At 36.3% G+C, this 19,178-nt stretch overlaps 3 protein-coding genes, 1 non-coding gene and 1 pseudogene across 5 annotated transcripts; 1 reads left to right on the top strand and 4 right to left on the bottom strand.

Moving 5' to 3' along the window:
- Positions 1-10: 10 nt before the first annotated feature.
- On the bottom strand, positions 11-2,102 carry LOC110738235 (annotated as a pseudogene).
- Positions 2,103-6,273: 4,171 nt separating this feature from the next.
- On the top strand, positions 6,274-8,424 carry LOC110738233 (inactive protein RESTRICTED TEV MOVEMENT 1-like). Its single transcript, XM_021918608.1, has 3 exons — positions 6,274-7,146; positions 7,446-7,754; positions 7,999-8,424. Exons 2-3 carry the CDS (start codon positions 7,467-7,469, stop codon positions 8,320-8,322), a joined length of 612 nt encoding a protein of 203 aa, XP_021774300.1. The 5' UTR covers positions 6,274-7,146; positions 7,446-7,466; the 3' UTR covers positions 8,323-8,424.
- Positions 8,425-8,884: 460 nt separating this feature from the next.
- LOC110738232 (protein high chlorophyll fluorescent 107-like) lies at positions 8,885-12,496 on the bottom strand. The gene is made up of 8 exons (XM_021918607.1): positions 11,887-12,496; positions 11,086-11,229; positions 10,683-10,988; positions 10,457-10,516; positions 10,111-10,356; positions 9,909-10,019; positions 9,605-9,781; positions 8,885-9,387 (listed from the first exon to the last, which is right to left on the bottom strand). Exons 1-8 carry the CDS (start codon positions 12,442-12,444, stop codon positions 9,049-9,051), a joined length of 1,941 nt encoding a protein of 646 aa, XP_021774299.1. The 5' UTR covers positions 12,445-12,496; the 3' UTR covers positions 8,885-9,048.
- Positions 12,497-13,958: 1,462 nt separating this feature from the next.
- LOC110738234 (actin-related protein 2/3 complex subunit 4) lies at positions 13,959-18,406 on the bottom strand. Of its 2 annotated transcripts, none has more exons than XM_021918610.1 (9): positions 18,196-18,406; positions 17,271-17,336; positions 17,110-17,162; positions 16,823-16,850; positions 15,864-15,938; positions 15,661-15,765; positions 15,411-15,500; positions 14,366-14,493; positions 13,959-14,275 (listed from the first exon to the last, which is right to left on the bottom strand). In XM_021918610.1, the coding sequence occupies exons 1-8, from the start codon at positions 18,196-18,198 to the stop codon at positions 14,404-14,406; spliced, it is 510 nt and encodes a 169-aa protein (XP_021774302.1). In that variant the 5' UTR covers positions 18,199-18,406; the 3' UTR covers positions 13,959-14,275; positions 14,366-14,403. The 2 variants fall into 2 exon arrangements, with proteins under 2 accessions (XP_021774302.1, XP_021774301.1); XM_021918609.1 differs by lacking the exon at positions 18,196-18,406 and adding an exon at positions 17,740-17,930.
- Positions 18,369-18,461, bottom strand: TRNAY-GUA. The gene is made up of 2 exons: positions 18,425-18,461; positions 18,369-18,404 (listed from the first exon to the last, which is right to left on the bottom strand). It is a non-coding gene; the product is annotated as a tRNA-Tyr (tRNA).
- Positions 18,462-19,178: the final 717 nt, after the last annotated feature.

The following is a 19,178-nucleotide window of genomic DNA, read 5'->3' as shown; positions in this document are numbered from 1 at the left end:
GTCCACAAGATATGTCAAATTACGATTTTTTTATTTTTTTGAAATGTGTGTGACATGCTGACATATAATCAACGAAAAAAATTACAAGCCATGTCCATCTTTCCATGATTTAACTAGCAAATTCAATGCTTCTTCAGATGAGCCTCCTTCACTAAATACAACCTCAGCCTTGCTTTTCAAATCCAATACACGTTCCCTTACCACATCCCCTTCTTCCGAGCTAATAATTTGCTTGACTCGCCTTTCAATTTCACTCGAACTCACAAACCTATCCTCCGTTTCATCCATTGGTAACGCAATCCCAATCTCCTCCACAATCAAAATCTTATTAAATCTTTGCTCGGCATACAAAGGCCAAGCCACCATAGGCACTCCAGCACACACTGCCTCTAAAGTCGAGTTCCATCCACAATGAGTCACAAACCCACCTACCGACCCATGTCCCAACACATCAATTTGCGGGACCCACATCTTGACCACATGACCCCTATCTTTAGTCCTTTCCAAAAACCCCTCAGGAAGGAATGAGTCCAAATCTGGCTCCACCAATGACCTTGAAAGCACCTTAGCCTTATCTTTTTTTTGGTGGCATACGAACCACCCATAAAAACCTCACCCCACTATTCTCCAACCCTAGAGCTATCTCCCTTGTTTGCTCCTTAGAAAACACACCTCCACTTCCAAAGCACAAGTACACCACGCTTCGACTTGGTTGTGAGTCCAGCCAACTTAGACACTCGTGTCGACTTTCTCCTCCTCCTTCACCGCCTCGATTTTTAGCTATCAAAGGCCCAACACAATAAACATGTGGAATTTTAGCTCCTGGAAGACAAGTCCCTTGTTTTAAACCCTTAACAGCTCTAATCTCTAACGACTCGAAAGTATTAACGATAATACCATCTGATTTAAGAAAAGTCTCACCTAACTTGACAAACTCCTTATAACTTTCCCCACGATCAAGCATGCATTCGATCATACTACTAGTAGGAAAAGAAAACAACCCAGGAATCTCAAGCGAAACACGAAGATTCCTATAAGAATCGGTATATGTTCTATCATATATAGGAAGGTTAAGGAAGAAAGCTAGAACAAAAGCACCGGAAGCAAAGAAAAAGTAAGTAGGGATATTAAGTGATTGAGAAACTTCAACCGCCGAGTAGCAGAAGAAGTCGAGGATAAAAGCGGAAATAGTTGAGGATTGAGCAATAGATTCGAGTGATTTGAGAACATTGGTGTTGTTACTTCGGAGAGTTTCGTACGTGATTTGTTCGACATCGTCGTATTTGGAAAGGTCGCCGAGAAGGAGAGGAACGGGAGGGTGGAAGACGAAGGTGATGGAAGGGAAAGAGGAGGAGATAAAGGAGACGTAAGAGGAGTACGTCGAAGATCGGCATATCGGAGAATCTGGGATGATAATGGTGATGGAAGAAATAGAAGGAGAGTGTGTTAGAAGAAGTTTACCTAGTTCAATCATTGAGATTAAGTGACCTACAAATGGTGCAGGGTATAGTACTATTGTTTCCATTTTAATTGTGATAATTGTTGTGGTACGTGTTGAATCGAAGATGATCTCTTAAGAGATGATTGTAGGTTCGTTTGTGTATACTTGCAAGACGGGGAGGGTTCTAAAGGTGAAACCTCCTCCGATGTCTAAGTTAGTACTTGAAATGGTATAGTACGATGGAGAAATATATATCGAACGAGGTAGATGAAGGAATTAATTAAACTTGGGATCGATTGGAGATGGGTGACTTTAAAAGTAGGCGAGAAGAATTGAGAAATTGAGTTTATATTAGGGGGAAGAAGCAAGGGAGGAATAACGTGTGAATAAGAATAAGCTAGTGGGGATTTTATGATATGGCTATGAAATTATGACTTATAAAGTTGTGGTTGATTATCATTTCATACGAAGTAAATTAATACCACGTTATAGAAATGATGATGATTTTTTGTACAGTAGGTGGTGCATCTTATTCAAAATGATTGTACATATGCATGGTTGACTATGTAGAGATCGAGGGACGATGCAATGAATATGAATTGAATCGTGTGAACCATGTTTATTACTAGTTATACTCTTATCTAGATGTACTGTACTAATTCCATTTATTGTCATTTACTTACACTTTAATTATCTATTCCGCCCCCACCTAGACACCTTTCATTCGTAATCTTTTTGTGCAATTAGTAATTGAACATTAAAGGTTTCTATTTAATGGATATAAACAGTTAGGGTCTGTTCACATTTACTGAACTGAGCTGTTGAACTGAACTGATTGGAGCTGAACTGAATTGAGCTAAAATGAATATTTTATGAGAGAGGAAAATTAAGAGTTGAACCGAACTTATTGGAGCTGAACTGAACTGATTAAAGCTGAACTGAACTGAAATTAAGTAAATGTGAACAGACCCTTACTCCATAGTATTTTTCATTCTGATGCATAAATGATGGTATGTATGACAAGTTTTAATAATTTAATAATCCAAAGTTAATGACTGAGATAAATTTAATCGTAGGATTAAAGGAGGGGCCAAGGGGGTGAGGATTGAACCCTATCACTTAAGGGTTGATTTTCATTGACTAGGTTATTTAGCAAAGATAAAAAGTATGTATTTGAGGAAATATTAATTTATTACTTACTCCTTTCTAAAAAAATATATATAAAAAAAAAATCGTAATAAAAATTCCTCAAAAATCGTGGATAATAGTCTTCAATTATGGGATTTTTATACCTTTTTTCGCCCAGAAATAAAATTTTTTGAGAAGTTTGTCATGGTTCCTAATACCCTCCGGGAATCTAATTAGGTGGGTGGAACTATCCAATTTGCTTTTAAACGGTCAATTTATCTGTTAACAACTTACCGATTTAGTGAACTCAAGCCTACCACGGATATTTATGACAGCATATAATAGTCATATATGGTTCCAAACGACATTATTTGATCCTGAGATGTATCCCCTAGCGCCTCAAGACTTTTCGCCGCCGAGCCCGTAACCTCCGAAATTCCTCAAAAATCGTGGATAATAACCTTCAATTTTGGAATTTTTTGACATTTTTTCGCCCGGAAATAAAAATTGTCGAGAAGTTTGCCATGGTCCCTAATACCCTCTGGGTGTCCAATAAAATGGGTGGAACCATCCAATTTGCTTTAAAATGGTCAATTTACCCGTTAACAACTTGCACCGATTTCGTACACTCAAGCCTACCACGGACATTTATAACAGTGTATAAAGGTCATATATGGTTCCAAACGGCATTATATGATCCTGAGATGTATCCCCAAGGTCCCCAAGATTTTTCGCCACCAGGCCCCGTAACCTTCGAAATTCCTCAAAAAGCATGGGTAATAGCCTTTAATTAATTTTGGAATTTTAGACCTTTTTTCTCCCGGAATTAAAATTTGCCGAGAAGTTTATCATGGTCTCTAATACCCTCTGGGAGTACAATTAAGTGGGTGGAACTATCCAATTTGCTTTTAAACGGTCAATTTATTCGTTAACAACTTGCATCGATTTAGTGAACTCAAGCTTTCCACGAATATTTATGACATCATATAATGGTCATATATGGTTCCAAACGACATTATTTGATCCTAAGATGCATCCCCTAGGGCCTCAAGATTTTTCGCCGCCGAAACCCATAACCTTCGAAATTCCTCAAAAATCGTGGCCTTCAATTATGGACTTTTTTTGACCTTTTTACGCCTGGAAATAAAAATTGCCGAGAAGTTTTTCATGGTCCCTAATACCCATTGGGTGTCCAATTAGGTGGGTGGAACCATCCAATTTGCTTTAAAACGGTCAATATTCCCGTTAACAACTTGCACTGATTTCGTAAACTCAAGCCTACCACGGACATTTTTGACAGCATATATTGGTCATATATGGTTCCAAACGGCATTATATGATCTTGAGATGTAACCCCAAGGTCCTCAAGATTTTTCGCCACCAGGCCCTGTAACCTCCGAAATTTCTAAAAAAACGTGGATAATAGCTTTCAATTCAATTTTAGAATTTTTAGACCTTTTTTGTCACGAAAATAAAAATGGCCGAGAATTTTACCATGGTATCTAATACCCTTCGGGAGTACAATTAGGTGGGTGGAACCATTCAATTTTTCTTAAAACCGTCAATTTACCCGTTCATAACTTGCACCGATTTCGTGAACTTAAGCCTACCACAGACATTTATGACAACATATAATGGTCATATATGGTTCCAAACGGTATTATATGATCTTGAGATGTATCCATTAGGGCCTCAAGACTTTTCGCCACCGGGCTCCATAACCTCCAAAATTTCTCAAAAAGCGTAGATAATAGCCTTCAATTTTGGAATTTTTTGACCTTTTTTCGCTCGGAAATAAAAATTGCCGAGATGTTTACCATGGTCCCTAATACCCTCCAGGAGTCCAAGTAGGTGGGTGGTTCCATCCAATTTACTTTAAAACGGTTAATTTACCCATTAACAACTTGCACCGATTACGTGAAATCAAGCCTATCACGGACATTTATGACAGCATATAATGGTGATATATGGTTCCAAACAGAATTATATGATCATGAGATGTATCCCCTAGGGCCTCAAGACTTTTCGTCACCGGGCCTCGTAACCTCCGAAATTCCTCAAAAAGCGTGTATATAACCTTCAATATTGGAATTTTTTGACCTATTTTCGCATGAAAATAAAAATTGCCGAGATGTTTACCATGGTCCCTAATACCCTCCAGGAGTCCAATTAGGTGGGTAGAACCATCTAATGTGCACTAAAACGGTCAATTTACCCGTATATAACTTGCACCCATTTCATGAACTCGATCAAGCCTACCACGGACCTTTATGACAGCATATAATGGTCATATATGGTTCAAAATGGCATTATATGATCATGAGATGTATCCCCTAGGGCCTCAAGACTTTTCGCCACCGGGCCCGTAACCTCCGAAATTCCTCAAAAAGCGTGTATATAACCTTCTATTTTGGAATTTTTAGACCTTTTTTCGCCCGGAAATAAAAATTGCCGAGAAGTTTACCATGGGCTCTAATACCCTTTGGGAGTACAATTAGGTGGATAGAACCATCCAATTTGCCTTAAAACGGTCAATTTACCCGTTCACAACTTGCACCGATTTGTGAACTCAAACCTACCACGGACATTTATGATAGCATATAATAATCATATATGGTTCCAAATGGCATTATATGATCGTGAGATGTATCCCCTAGGGCCTCAAGACTTTTCGCCACCGGGCTCCATAACCTCCAAAATTTCTCAAAAAGCATGGATAATAACCTTCAATTTTGGATTGACCTTTTTTCGCCCGGAAATAAAAAATTGCCGAGATGTTTACCATGGTCCCTAATACGGAGTACCCTCCAGGAGTCCAAGTAGGTGGGTGGTTCCATCCAATTTTCTTTAAAACGGTCAATTTACCCATTAACAACTTGCACCGATTACGTGAACTCAAGTCCACCACGGACATTTATGACAGCATATAATGGTGATATATTGTTCCAAACGGCATTATATGATCCTGGGATATAACCCCTACGGTCTCAAGACTTTTCGCCACCGGATCCCGTAACTTCCGTAATTCCTCAAAAAGCGTGGATAATAGCCTTCAATTTTGGAATTTTTGACCTTTTTTCGCTCGGAAATAAAAATTTTCGAGATGTTTACCATGGTCCATAATACCCTCCAGGAGTCCAAGTAGGTGGGTGGAACCATCTAATTTGCTTTAAAATAGTCAATTTACTCGTTAACATTTTGTACTGATTTCGTGAACTCAAGCCTACAACGGACATTTATGACAACATATAATGGTCATATACGGTTACAAACGGTATTATATGATCCTGAGATATATTTCCTAGGGGCTCAAGACATTGCCACCGGGTCTCGTAACCTCTGAAATTCCTTAAAAAGCGTGGATAATAGCCTACAATTATGGAATTTTTTTACCTTTTTTAGCTTGGAAAAAAAAAATCAAGATGTTTACCATGGTCCCTGATACCCTCCAGGAGTCAAATTATGTTGGTGGTACCATCCAATTTGCCTTGAAACGGTCAATTTACCCATTCACAACTTGCACCGATTTCGTGAACTCAATCTTACCACGAACATTTATGACAATATATAATGGTCATATATGATTCCAAACAGCATTATATGATCTTGAGATGTATCCCCTAGGGCCTCAAGACTTTTCGCCACCGGGCTCCATAACCTCCGAAATTCTTCAAAAAGCATGGAAAAGCATTCAAGTTTTTTTTATTTTTATTTTGTTTTGAAAGCCTTTGATTGACAAGGTGGTTGCTAGAGCTAAAGTTTTGACTGCTAAAACTTTTGCTTACTCAGGTAGGCTGCAATTGGTCAAAGTTATTCGTTTGAGTTTACGGTTTTATTTGTGCCAGATTTTCATAATGCGTAAGAAAGTAATTAAGGAGATTCAGAGGATCTGTAGATTGTTTTTATGGACTGGCAATACTGTTTCTTATAAAAAAGCTCATGTCTCTTGGAACACTTTCTGTCTTTTTAGAGTTGCTGGGGTTTGGAACATTAAGGATATGGTTTCGTGGAACAAAGCTGCTATCTGCAAGCTTCTTTGGGCCATTTCTTGTAAGAAAGATAAGCTTTGGGTGAAATGGATTGATGCTTATTATATTAAGAACAGGGATGTTTCTAGTGTTAGTTGTCCTGCTAATAGCACCTGGGTTCTCAGGAAAATCTTCGACTGTTCTCAAACCATTATCTCTGCAGGTGGTTGAGACAGATTTGTTAAGAAGGGGTCCTTTTTTATTCATTTTTTTTTTTTTTAATTCAACTTATGTATGTTTACTTTGTTACTTCGTATTAAGCAATAGGTTTTCGATAAATCCTGAATTCTTGTCGTGCGACGAGGGAAAGAACTTTGGATGACTTGATCAAATACCTTACTTTCGCTTTTGGAACTCACAATTTTTATAGCTTTAATTATTATGGTACGTACTTAGCAACTTTTCCTTGCAACTCACGGCTACCTTAATTGGACCATATATACACAAATTAAAATTAAACATCTGGATTATTGTTATATGAAACCCAACTTAGTTCATTTAACAAACTCTTAGATTTTTACAAAGGTGCAATCATCGTTCCAAACTAAGGTATGTTGAACCCTTCCATATAGACTAATATGTACTTTATGAGCAATTAAGGTAGATTTTTATTATTTTTTTAAAATGAATGAACCACAAGCTAAGGGAGATATGAATTGCTTGTGGGGTAATGGATTTGATCGAACTTTAATTTTAACATATCACACATATGCAGTGATGAGAATCGATCCCAAGATCTCTTGTAATCGGGAGGGGAGCTCTAACCACTTGAGCTATCCCTCACTCTCGTAACAAGAGTTTTTTTTAAGTATGAACATTTTGTTGTAACAATTATTCTACTTGTCTAGGTAAATTTAATTTAATCCCCCATGACAAAGGAAGCTACTCATCAAGAAGAAGAAAATGCGACAACGGTAATGCTAAAAGTGGGTCCATTTCCAAGTCCAAATAGTCGATTTTATCCAAGAAGCAGTGATGATGGCAAGATTATAGTAGCTGATTGGGATGAAAAGGGAAGAACGAAAATTGCTCAAATGTTCATATCATATGACAATAATTATATCAAATCCCTTTCATTCCAATACATTGAAGATGGCCAATTGATTCTTTCTCCTATATTCGGCTCCCAATATCTCGATGGTCACACCTTTGATACGGTCTCTCTTTTCTCATTCTTACTTAGTATATATATTGCACGTTCAATTAATTCTGCATATGAGTAGTCTCACATTAAATAAATAGAGAAACAATGAGAAGTTTGATTTGATCCAATTAATTATATTGATCTCATTAGCTTATATATTGTGTTGATCGAGACACATCAAACAAGATCCTAAGCTAGCTAGGGAGTATCTGTTAGTTACTAAGTGTCTAATTGTTGTGAATAATAATGACGTACAGGTGGCGTTGATGGAAGGCGGAGAAAGTGAGTACATCACAAGAGTGAGTGGGTATCATGGTTATAGAGACCAGAGAGGGCGTGGATTGATGTCATTGACAATCGAAACCAATAAAGCTACCTATGGCCCGTATGGAAGTGGATCTGTACACGTCGATAAATTCAGCTTTAGCTTGGGACAGGGTGATCAATTTGGTGGATTTCATGGCAGCTCTTCTTCTGACATTATTACATCCATTGGAGTTTATTTGAAGCCTATCCAAAATACTGTTATCCTTACCTTTGTTAAAAGACCTGATCATCTTCCTATTGAAAGTAGTGACTAATTATATACACATATGATGTATAAAGAGTGTGTAGAAGCACGCAAGGAAGCTATCAACAATAATGAAATTAAATTTGTACTCTTTGATTAAGATTCTCTCGTAGATTAATTATAATTGCATTTGGAATATTACCTAAACATGCAAATATTTCAAAAACAATAAACCTTCATTTTCAATACTAAGGCCATGTTCACTCACTATTAAAAAAAAAACCCTTAAACTTGGAGTACTATGAATTCAACCTAAACTACGGAATTAAAACATCCAGGCTGATACTTGGGGATTTGGGATTCAAAGAATCTATATACTGTAATTATTGGAGGGTTAAGTTCCCATAATATTGTTGGAGTTGGAAAAAATTCAATGTGATTAGCCTCTCCGTTTGCCAATACTATTCCGTTGACGTTTTGTTTGATTAGGGTTCCTAAAGTACGTATCATTGAAAAAACAGGGTGAAGGGCACGATTTCAGAATTTTTGTCTTTGATCCTTATGCTTGACTACAATTGGTGAGGGAAGGGAAAAACAAATACTTGTAATGCAGTTTTCTTAGCACAAATCAATTGCCTCAATAAAATGGAATTTTGTTATAACGCGACTATGTTCTCCAGTAACAAGAATAGATTTTTCTGTTTCATTACAATGTATACACAGCTCATGAAATGAATTTTTCTTTTCATACTATACAGAACAAGATTATGGACTTCAAATTTTTCCAAGGCAACAACTATTTGTATCTTTGCCTTGGTCTGAATGCAGTTCTTTGTTCCTTACTTTTTGCTATGGACAACAATGATGTTTCCATTTGGTCATCGAGTTTGTTTGGGTCAAGGGAAAATTTTTCTTTGATGAATGAATCCAAGTCAAAACCACTCTTATACCTAGCATCTTTTACCTCTGATGAGGGCGATGATCCTTCATCAGTGTCCTTGACTTCTGATGAATCTGGGGTCTTTCCAAATGGATCCTGCTCTAAATTCAAGAGTCTCTTTATGCTATCGAGTGCTGGATCAATGATGTCTAGAAACCCGTTCACCCAGGAGGCATCATCTACTACTTCTGTGCGCTGTCAAAGATAGGTATTATTGAAATCAGAAACCATGTACAACAGGACCTGAGCATAAACTATGCCTCAAGTTTCTAAAACAGTAGTATCTCCAGGTTTTATAAGTTGGATTGTTTTCATTTGAAAAAAAAAAACAAAAAAAAAAACTAATGTACGAAGGACTATTAGCATCATGTATATGAGCATCAAACCTTAAGCCAGACTACCAGTTACTAACCTGCTGGAAGTAGAGGTTACGGATTTCCTCAGCACGCACAGAGTTTCCTTGATCCTCCTCCAAAGAAGCCCAAGTCATCCATGTCACATAGCTTTGTGAATTTATGTTAAGAGACGATCTGAATAATCTCCTAGCTGCAGACAGGTTTCCAACTTTTTGCTCCAGAACACCCCACGCCTGAAACATATATACACCAGTTCTATTTGAAGTGCAAAAAATAGATGCAATGTAATTTTATCAGCCATTATTACAAGTTATACAGAAAGCATGGTTTTTGAAGTAGCATATCAGATTTGATTGTTACCTGAAGGCAACGAGCAGCACTTTCTGTCGTTGAGTTGATAGATAGAGCTTTCTGGTACAGCTCTCTTGCAGTGGATATATTACCTTCCTTCCATTCCATCCAACCCCAGGCCTGAATAGCAACATACATAATTAGTCACTTTGTAGGCAAACTACAAGTAATAACAAAAAAACATGAAAAAGGTTGGTGAGGCTCCTCTTACAATCCATACGGGTTGGTGCCTAGGATCCAACTCGGATGCCCTCTTGAACAAAATCCTGGAAGCATTTGCAGTGGAGTGCCTGTACTCCAGCAAAGCAAGAGACTGAAGAAGTACTGGATCCCTCGGGTTTACAAGATGACCTATTTTTAGAATTTTTCTTGCTTTGTCAATGTTTCCAAGATTAGCCTCAAATAGCCCCCATACATGCCAGGCAAACCTGTTTTTTGGGCTAGCCTGAACAGCTTTCTGTAAACGGAAATTGGGGTTGGAATTTCATGGATTAATCCATAAATTTTGTATAATTTCATCATGATTCATAGTATTCCATATTGTTATGATCAGTTACCTCAAACAAATAACATGCAGCTTGATTGTTTTCCTGCTGCATCTCTAACTGTGCCCAGGCCTGATTTTGGAAAGACAAGAGTTGCATAGGAAGTTTCAGCATAATAACCTCTATGAACAGAGTTAAACATTATTAATATTCATTGCTTTAATGCAGAAATTGACACAAGTTGAATGACAGGTTAATAAGCAAAAATCAAAAGAACAAGGAAAAAAGAAACACTTACAAGCCAACTAGCACAACTTTTGGGATTACACCTTGTTGCTTGTCTAAACAAGTAGCTGGCCTGCTCATAGCGATTAGCCTTAGCTTCAAGCAACGCGAGAGTCTGGTATACATACTCATTTCCACCACAGTATTTAATACCTTTGCCAAGAAGATTCCTAGCCTTCTTAATATTACCTTGTTTTAGCTCCAAAACTGCCCACCCATGCCACGCTGCAATGTGCTTCTTATCAGCAACTGTAGCCGCATCAAATAGTTCTCTCGCTTTCCTTGTATTTCCCAAGTCACTTTCTAGCACAGCCCAACACTGCAATATATTGAAAGGAAAATTTTGGATAGATTCGTAGCAATTCATCATTGAATGAAGCTGCTAGTATTCGGAATAGTAGATCATCAGAACAAACCTGCCAGATATAAGGGTTTTCACCCTGAGTAGCCTGAGAGCCTTTTTCATAAACAGCCCTTGCTTCAGTTATTCTTGATTGCTTCCTCAGTACCTTCCCCAATGCCACATATGGCCTCCCGTCTTCAGGCCAATAGTATATACACTTCAAACATAACCATATCAAATCATTACTAATATAAGTCTAACAACAATCCTAACATATGAGCCATTACAGACTGTTGTATAGATTGTATTCCTTAAATGTTCTGAATTACTTGGTTTTGCAAAAGAACTAATTTACTTCCTTTGGAAAGTTCTTTAATATTGAAAATGTCAATGCCTTGTTATTAATCAAGGAACAATTTGTTCTTTAACATTAGAAGGGCAATGGTCTAAAACTTGTTCAACACCAAAAGGCAACATTTCTATAGAATTATGAAAGAACTCTACTCGTCTAAACGAAGTTAGGCACTCCAGAAACAATTACCTCAAGTTGTGGTAACTAGAGCCTATTTCCGATGTGTCTACTTAACAACTTTATGTTTCCCACTTTACAATCCAATAAACTCCGATAGTTTGGATATGTCAACCAAACGACCACTAATGGATACAAATGTCAAAACATTTCTCAATAAGAGTATGTTTTATTTAACCAATACACTAACTTTTCCCATTTAATATTAAACCATCTAAAATTCTAATGCTCATTGGTTCATTAATGAAAATATCATTTCATCAACCAACAATTTCGCAAATAAAAATAGATAAAGAAACAAAAAATAATACTTGTATAATACAGAATAGATAATAAAAAAAATACCTGTTGTAGTATATTTTCAGCATCATCAAACTGAAAATTCCTAGTTAAAATCTTAGCTTTATACAAAGCCAAATCCAAATTAATCTTCAATGGCTTCTCAATAACTTCACCATTTTCATCCCCTTCTTCACCTCTACCCGGTTCAAATATCGGCAATTTCTTCGCAAACTTCTCCAAACTCCGATCCAACGCCGACTTCTCTTCTTCCTCCTCCTCATCCTCATCATCACTGCTACTTCCACCACCTTCGACTTCATTTTCTCTCTCCTCATCTCCGCCGTCCGATTGAATCATCGGACGGCGAACAAGGAGTTGCTCCAAATTCTCTCTCCTCGATGAAACCTCATCGAGTTTGGGTTCCTGTAAAACAGGGGAGACCTCATTGTTGGAATAAGATGAAGAAGAGGAGGTGTAGGAAGGTACAGTGAGGTTCGAAGGAGGAGATTGTAGGGATTTGATTGGAAATAATCTAGCTTTGGAGGACTGCTTTGAAGAATTCAAGAAAATTGTGGTTGAAGTTGAGGTTGAAGATGATGATGAAGAAGAGAAGAGTTGCATTTTCTCTCTCCTCTGTTTTTTTTTTTTTTTTTTTTTTTTTTGGAGAGGAAATTATTTTTAACGGATTGAAACTGTATGTGGTGTGAGTGTGTTCGTAGAAGTTACTTTAGGCGGGAGCTTCTTACGTGGCTTTTCATACACCTCAACTATCCTTACTTACGGAGTATAATTTTTCGAATGTTGAGGTGATGGAATAATGGTATCGCTCTATACATAATATTCTTCTACGGAGTAATACGACTACATAAGTTTAAACTATTGGAATTATCTCCACTCTCAAATAGTATATTCGGAATTTTACTAGTAATGTGACATTTAAATCGAGATCAAAGTAAAAATTGAATATGGAATAGTGAAAAAAAAAAAAGTGGGAATGTAGGATGGAGTGGTATAATCTTCTTCTAATGAGAGGGGAAAATAAAATGGTGAGCCTGACAAAAGGGAGTAAACAGTGTTTAGATTTTTTCGGCTACGTGGCAGTCGCTTGTTGGTTAGATATCAACGTTTAATCTTCTTGCCCATTGCTCACTTGATCTTCAGACTCCCCACCATAAGAGCCAGCCAAATGTGGCAGTATTTTTAATTTTTTTGTTCTTTTCAGACAGTGGTTACAAACAAACGCCAGTTTATGGACCGGGCTGTGCAGGTTTACATTTTGTGCTATGTTAGCGTGTCACGTACTTAAGTGGGCTACATGGAACGAGCAAAAAATAAGTCGCGTGCCAAACTCGTCCAATATACTACGGAGTACATGGCAACATGTAGTTTTCGGGTTGTACAGTGCTAGCAGGCCTTCTAAATAATGTTTACATTTTTAGTAAGTTGGTCAAATATAAATAAGCCAATACGCAAATGAACCCACCATACTCATGTCGAGCTCATGCCAAAATTCAAAAATAATGTTCATATATAGGACATGGCCATCAATCTAAAGTCAAGTCGTATCAAGCTTGTGATAGCTCTTGCCCGATTAGGTCATTTTTGTGTCAGCTTGGCCCATACCCAGCTCTATTTGTAACTTTGTTCGTTCCGAAGGATGAAGTATTAGACACCTCGCATTCATTTACTCTGTAAGAACAACACTAATAATAATACTACCTCCGTTTCTTATTATGTGTAACAAAGAGATATTATTTGTGAGACATAAAATATTTCTTTGTTGCACAAAATAAAAAACGGAGGTAGTAATAAAAATTGTGAACCTAACTTTAGGTGTGCCCGTAAAGCAAAAACTATGAAGTGGTAGGGTACTTGGGGCCATGGGCAAAACAAAAAGAATTTGAATTAATCTCAATTTCAGACATTAAGAACTTTCATCCTTAACTTGGGTGTTCGACATAAAAGTGGATTGATTTAATTTCAACCTAAAAAAATTAGAAAAAATTTGGACAAAAAAGTAGAAATGAAACACAGCTACCCATCTTCTTGGACACCCTTGAGAATTGACCGCTTTGAGCAAGTGATCAAAGAGAGATCAAGAAAGAACTAACATCCGTAATTTTGCACCAAAACCAGAAGGTAAACTGCGAAAACTGATATCTAGATTTTAGCAACTTCTCATCAATTGTACCATACGGAGTATATTGTAATGCAGACTGCAGCTACTTAGTATTGTAAAGCAACAAACCGAACATACAAATTTACAACTAATAGTTAAAATTCTGTAATATCACATAATGCAAGATACCACAATTTACCCCATGAAGGTAACGGGAATTCCTTTCGATTTTATCCAAGTTCCCTGCTTCTTTTCAATCGTTTGGTGAAAAAGCGGAATGTCCATTAGCACAGCACTAGTCAGCTCCTTTGCCAGCTGAGGAAGCTGTATCACCTGAAAGATGGGAGGATTTGATTTAACATGGGTGAAGAATGAAGACAAACCATTTATAACTTAGGAATTGCACTTTTGAGTGCTTATTACCATGTCTTGTAAACTACCAAGCTTCGATACTGATTCCTTCATACAAATTGCTTAAGAAATTCGGTAGCCACAAGCCTCCCCCGAGTGTTTACTGACAATTTCAACTCATTGATCTCTTTATCAATGTCCTGCAATTTTTATTTAACAACAAATTTTAGTAAGCAATCAAGTAACTTCTCTACTTTGTGAATATTTTGGTAACAAATCACGATGTCACTTGTCAGATTCCGAAGCTAACCACACTTCAATACTGAAAGAACTAAGCTCATTACATGAGCATAATTCCAAAAGAAGTTTAATACACAGCCTATGAGATGTCTATCTCTGCCCCTGACAGGATTGGGGAATGATGGGGCCTCACAAAAAAAACTGATTACTGATTATTGAGGAATTATCAAACCTCAGACCACGGTCAAGCTTTAAAATTTAACGAGTTGCTCAACTTTAATTTAGATATACAGGGCTTGGCAATTAATCCAACAGAAGAAGCAAGTTGGGATAGCGCAATGAGGTAAGGATACTAAGATCAATAACTCAATAACCTGAAATGAATATAGACATATCTTTTCTACACTCTAAATATTGGCCTCTTGCAACGGTGATAGTCCAACACCGGCATCACATAAAGATCTTGTTTGACCAAGAAAGGTTAGCTAAAGGCCTAAACCTGTTTGCAAGTCTGGATAGCTGATTGTGATTTGATTTGCTATCAAGATGCGAGGCAAAGTTGTCAGCCTTGCAGCAGTTTGAAAGTGTAAAATGGTATACAAAGGCATAATTTTTTTTATTTTTTTCTTTTCAACAAATGTGGCATGACACATAATTTTAGTAAAGAGTTGAAAGTATATGTCTTTTAAGTTGTTGAAGTACATTTGACAAGAATGTAATTTATTCTAAGGAAGCCAATTGTTAATCTATAGAAAGATTGCTGAATACAGGGTTTTAACAACATGAAATTGGTTAGGAGAGATATTTAAACTAATACACTACACAAAAAAATCATATAGCCATAATATCAAATGGGAATTGACGGAAAAAGTCTTACCTCCATAAACTGCACAATAAAATCTATAAGTCTCTGTTTTTGCATCTCCTCACAATGGAAATTGGTGATGAGAAAGCTAATGTCATATCCCTGCAAAAGTGAATAAAGTGGTCGTACAATGTTATTATTTAGTCTGTCGGAAAATGAAACATCATTCAAAGTTCAAATCAGCATACACATGAATCAGCAAGTGACTGCCAGATCGTTTTGTTTACTCATGACTAACAGAAGTTGAACATTAATATGATACCTGTACAGGTTTTCTCCTCAGAACCTGAAAAGCTTCAGCCCTCATCGACAAAAATCTAAGGAACTTTTTGGCAAGTATATTCTCAAGTTCATCAGCCTGTTTTACCTGTAAACGTAAAAAATAATATGGCACAGAATGAACTTACTTATGAGACCAACCTTAAGTTATCTAAATAATCCATAAAACTGAGAAAACATAGCTACCTTAAGGCTGATTCTAAGGGAATTTATTGATGTTTCTATCAAACACTTTTCAGCCTCATTTCTACAAATCATTACCTGCAATAACATCCACAAAGACATTATTATATAAAGAATGAGTGGAAAGACTGACACAAAACATACAAACTAACAACTTCCATACATATAAGCTAAGATATCCGTTGCATGCACCATGAATGCTAAGCAACAAAACAACTATAACTAATATGACCCGAAATAGGATACATAACTAGCAGTTTTTGTCAATGGTTCTCTTGAATATTTTTTTTCCCCCCTACTAGAACAGTCCTTCAGCAGCTAGACTTCTCAAGTTCTCGGGCTGTTAGTACTCATGCTCATCACATTGCAGGATGAAAGACGATAAAGATTTTAACACCATCTAGATAAATGAAAATGATATGCCACATTTGACAAGAGAGTTTCACATTGCCATCCTCATAAAACTGCTAGCTCCCCAGTCTTTTAGTTTGAAGATCTGAAGAAATATTCCAGAGCTTCCCTAAAATTTTCCTAAGCATGGGTTCCAGATTTCAACTCTAAGAAGCCTCAAATCTCCAACAGACAATAAAGAATTACACTCCAATGTCCAATGTAATTAGGAAGAGTCATCAAAATGGCATCCAGAAAAATCCATTCGAATTAGCAGCCAAATGAGATCACAACCATTGGCAACCAAAGTAGCTAATTTGATAAAGAAGTCAGAAGGCCTTGACAGAAAAGCTGAAACAACAGCAAAATGCTTACAGTCCAAATAGATGCAACTATATACATGCACTGAAACAATCATGTAGATGTGTTTATGGGATACAGTGAAAACCTTATTCGAAGGCACATTTAAGAAAGCAAATCATAAGGATAGGACTTAAAAGGCAGATTTATATTGTAGCTCAGGATATTACTCAAGAAACTGCAGTCTTACTGAATATAGGAGATCTTCTTACAGGATTTAGTAGAAGCTCAGGGCTCGTCCTGAAAAGAAAAATTAGAAATATAAGAACCAAAGTGCAGCTTTCTAAGTAAATGAAGTAATGGGCCATTATCTGAAACGGATAGGCCAAATTTCATGAAGATTGTAGAAGTAAAATTTTCCAAGGACATGAACACGAGAATAGAATAATTTTCAGACATCGCATATGATCATATTAGCTCGAAAAGATCTAGTAAAAAACCATAGAAAAACCCCAAAATCTAACAACAGAAGAAAAGATACCATGTCAGAGTCACTTACTTCATTTCAACTTCTGGTTTATTATGTCTTTCTACTTCTTGACATGGAAAATTCTGCAACAAACACACCACAACACAGTGAATCCTCCAAAAAAAGCAAAAAAATATTTCAGCAACATTAATAGAGAACATCAAAGAACCAATGCAGAAAATCAGAAATACCTGTAGACACATAGCAGCCTCCAAAGTGTTCCTTATGCAAGTCAGATACAACCGCATTGTGTTCGCCTGCACATTCAACAAGACTAATTAACAACACCATCGCAGCGCCAGACTGCCAGCTACAACTTAACCAACAAACACAACCCCTAAACATCAAGTTCACTTAACCAACAAACACAACCCCTAAACATCAAGTTCATATAGACCAATATATATATTTCATCATATACAAGGCATCTCAAAATCCTCAAATTTCATCAATCCCACACTCCTATTGCATCCGGCATTCGAAAATTCGAATAATGCAACCATCATTGAAAATAAGGATAAAACTTGTGACAGCAACTCTCCAAATAAACCCAAAAAAAATAAATTGGTAAAAGCAGCATAAGCATAACCCTACAATTCTTTCAACACAATCACATAACAAATTCAATAAAAAAAAAAAAACAGATCTAGACTTGCTTACTTTTTCTGCAGTAGAAGACATCCTTGAAATTTTTCACACAAAAGAAACCAAATTTTTATTGAGAACAATAAATTTTCATAAAACAAAGACTTGGGTAGTTGAGCTAAGATCCAAGACATGTTCTTCTAGCATGACTTCCAATTTCTATTTAAAAATTAATTGTCAATTATATAGACGTCATCAATCCAGCACCACAATATATTATAATAAGAAATTAAACAATCACATTTGAAACTTAATCTAAAGATAATGACGTTCAACAGAAATAAGAAATAAAATACATATAATTAACTATATTAATTACAATTGGTGTAAACTAACAATGAGAGAGATTACATATAAATAATAGATTACATCAAATTCCTTAATTACGCGAGATAATACTAACAAGAAATGATGAACCCGGATCAAAAGATCAAATTTTTAATCTGATTTGGTAGATTAGAGAAGACATACCATAGAAAATTGGGATTTTGATTTTGCAAAATTCTTCTCAGAAAAGCAAAATTATTGGATCAGCCAATTGAATTGGAAAGTGGGCAGTGAAATAGTGAAGGATTAAGAAGAAAGTTAAAAACTTTTAAAATAAATAAATAAATAATTAAAAAAAAAAGGTGAAATATAAAAAATCCGACCTGCCGGAATCGAACCAGCGACCTAAAGATGCCTGAAGGCTAATAACCCACTACAGTCTTCCGCTCTGCCAACTGAGCTAAGGTCGGTTTGTTGATTTTTTATCCCTAACAAAAGCATTTATATGTAACTAGATATGTCAAACAAATACAATGGGTAATAAAAAAAGAGTAGTCTTTAAACTATGAAATTGATAATATGTTATTGGTTGGTTAATCCTTAGGTGTAGGAGTTTTTTTAAAAAAAAAAATTATTATTCATTTTTAGGTTTGGTTTTAAATGGGCAAAAGAATAGAGATTATAAATAGATATGTTGTGTTATGTCATATCGTGTTCTGTCGTGCCGTGTCATGTCAAATTTGTGTTTGTACTAATGTGACTAGATTCATTAATTGTGTTTGAACATTCGACTACTTAGATAAAATTAAACAAATGTGTGTGTTGAGCAGACATGATTAAAGTAAAATGTGAAGAAAATTATAAGAGTGATTAATTCCTTATACCCAATTGCAACATCGTTTTATAAATTCATGTGTGACAAACCCTAACTTCCTACTCAAAGTATAGTTGCAGAATGTTAATCTCATATCTTATTTTAGGCGTTCCAAAATGGTGTATATCGTGTCAATTTTGAGTTGAAATCACAGTAATATCTCGACACATCTACTAAACCATAGGGTTATATTGATCTATTTGAATTAAGGGACAATTGTTTGACACTAATCTTTTTTATTGTATCATATTGTCATGTTGGGTCAACTTTGTTGGGTCAACTGAAAGAGATTTACAAATATAATAACAACTTC

Source organism: Chenopodium quinoa, unplaced genomic scaffold, assembly GCF_001683475.1.
Source record: "Chenopodium quinoa cultivar QQ74 unplaced genomic scaffold, ASM168347v1, whole genome shotgun sequence".
Classification (NCBI taxonomy): domain Eukaryota; kingdom Viridiplantae; phylum Streptophyta; class Magnoliopsida; order Caryophyllales; family Amaranthaceae; genus Chenopodium; species Chenopodium quinoa.
Note: the sequence above shows the minus strand (reverse complement) of the source record. Positions and strands in the feature narration are given on the sequence as shown.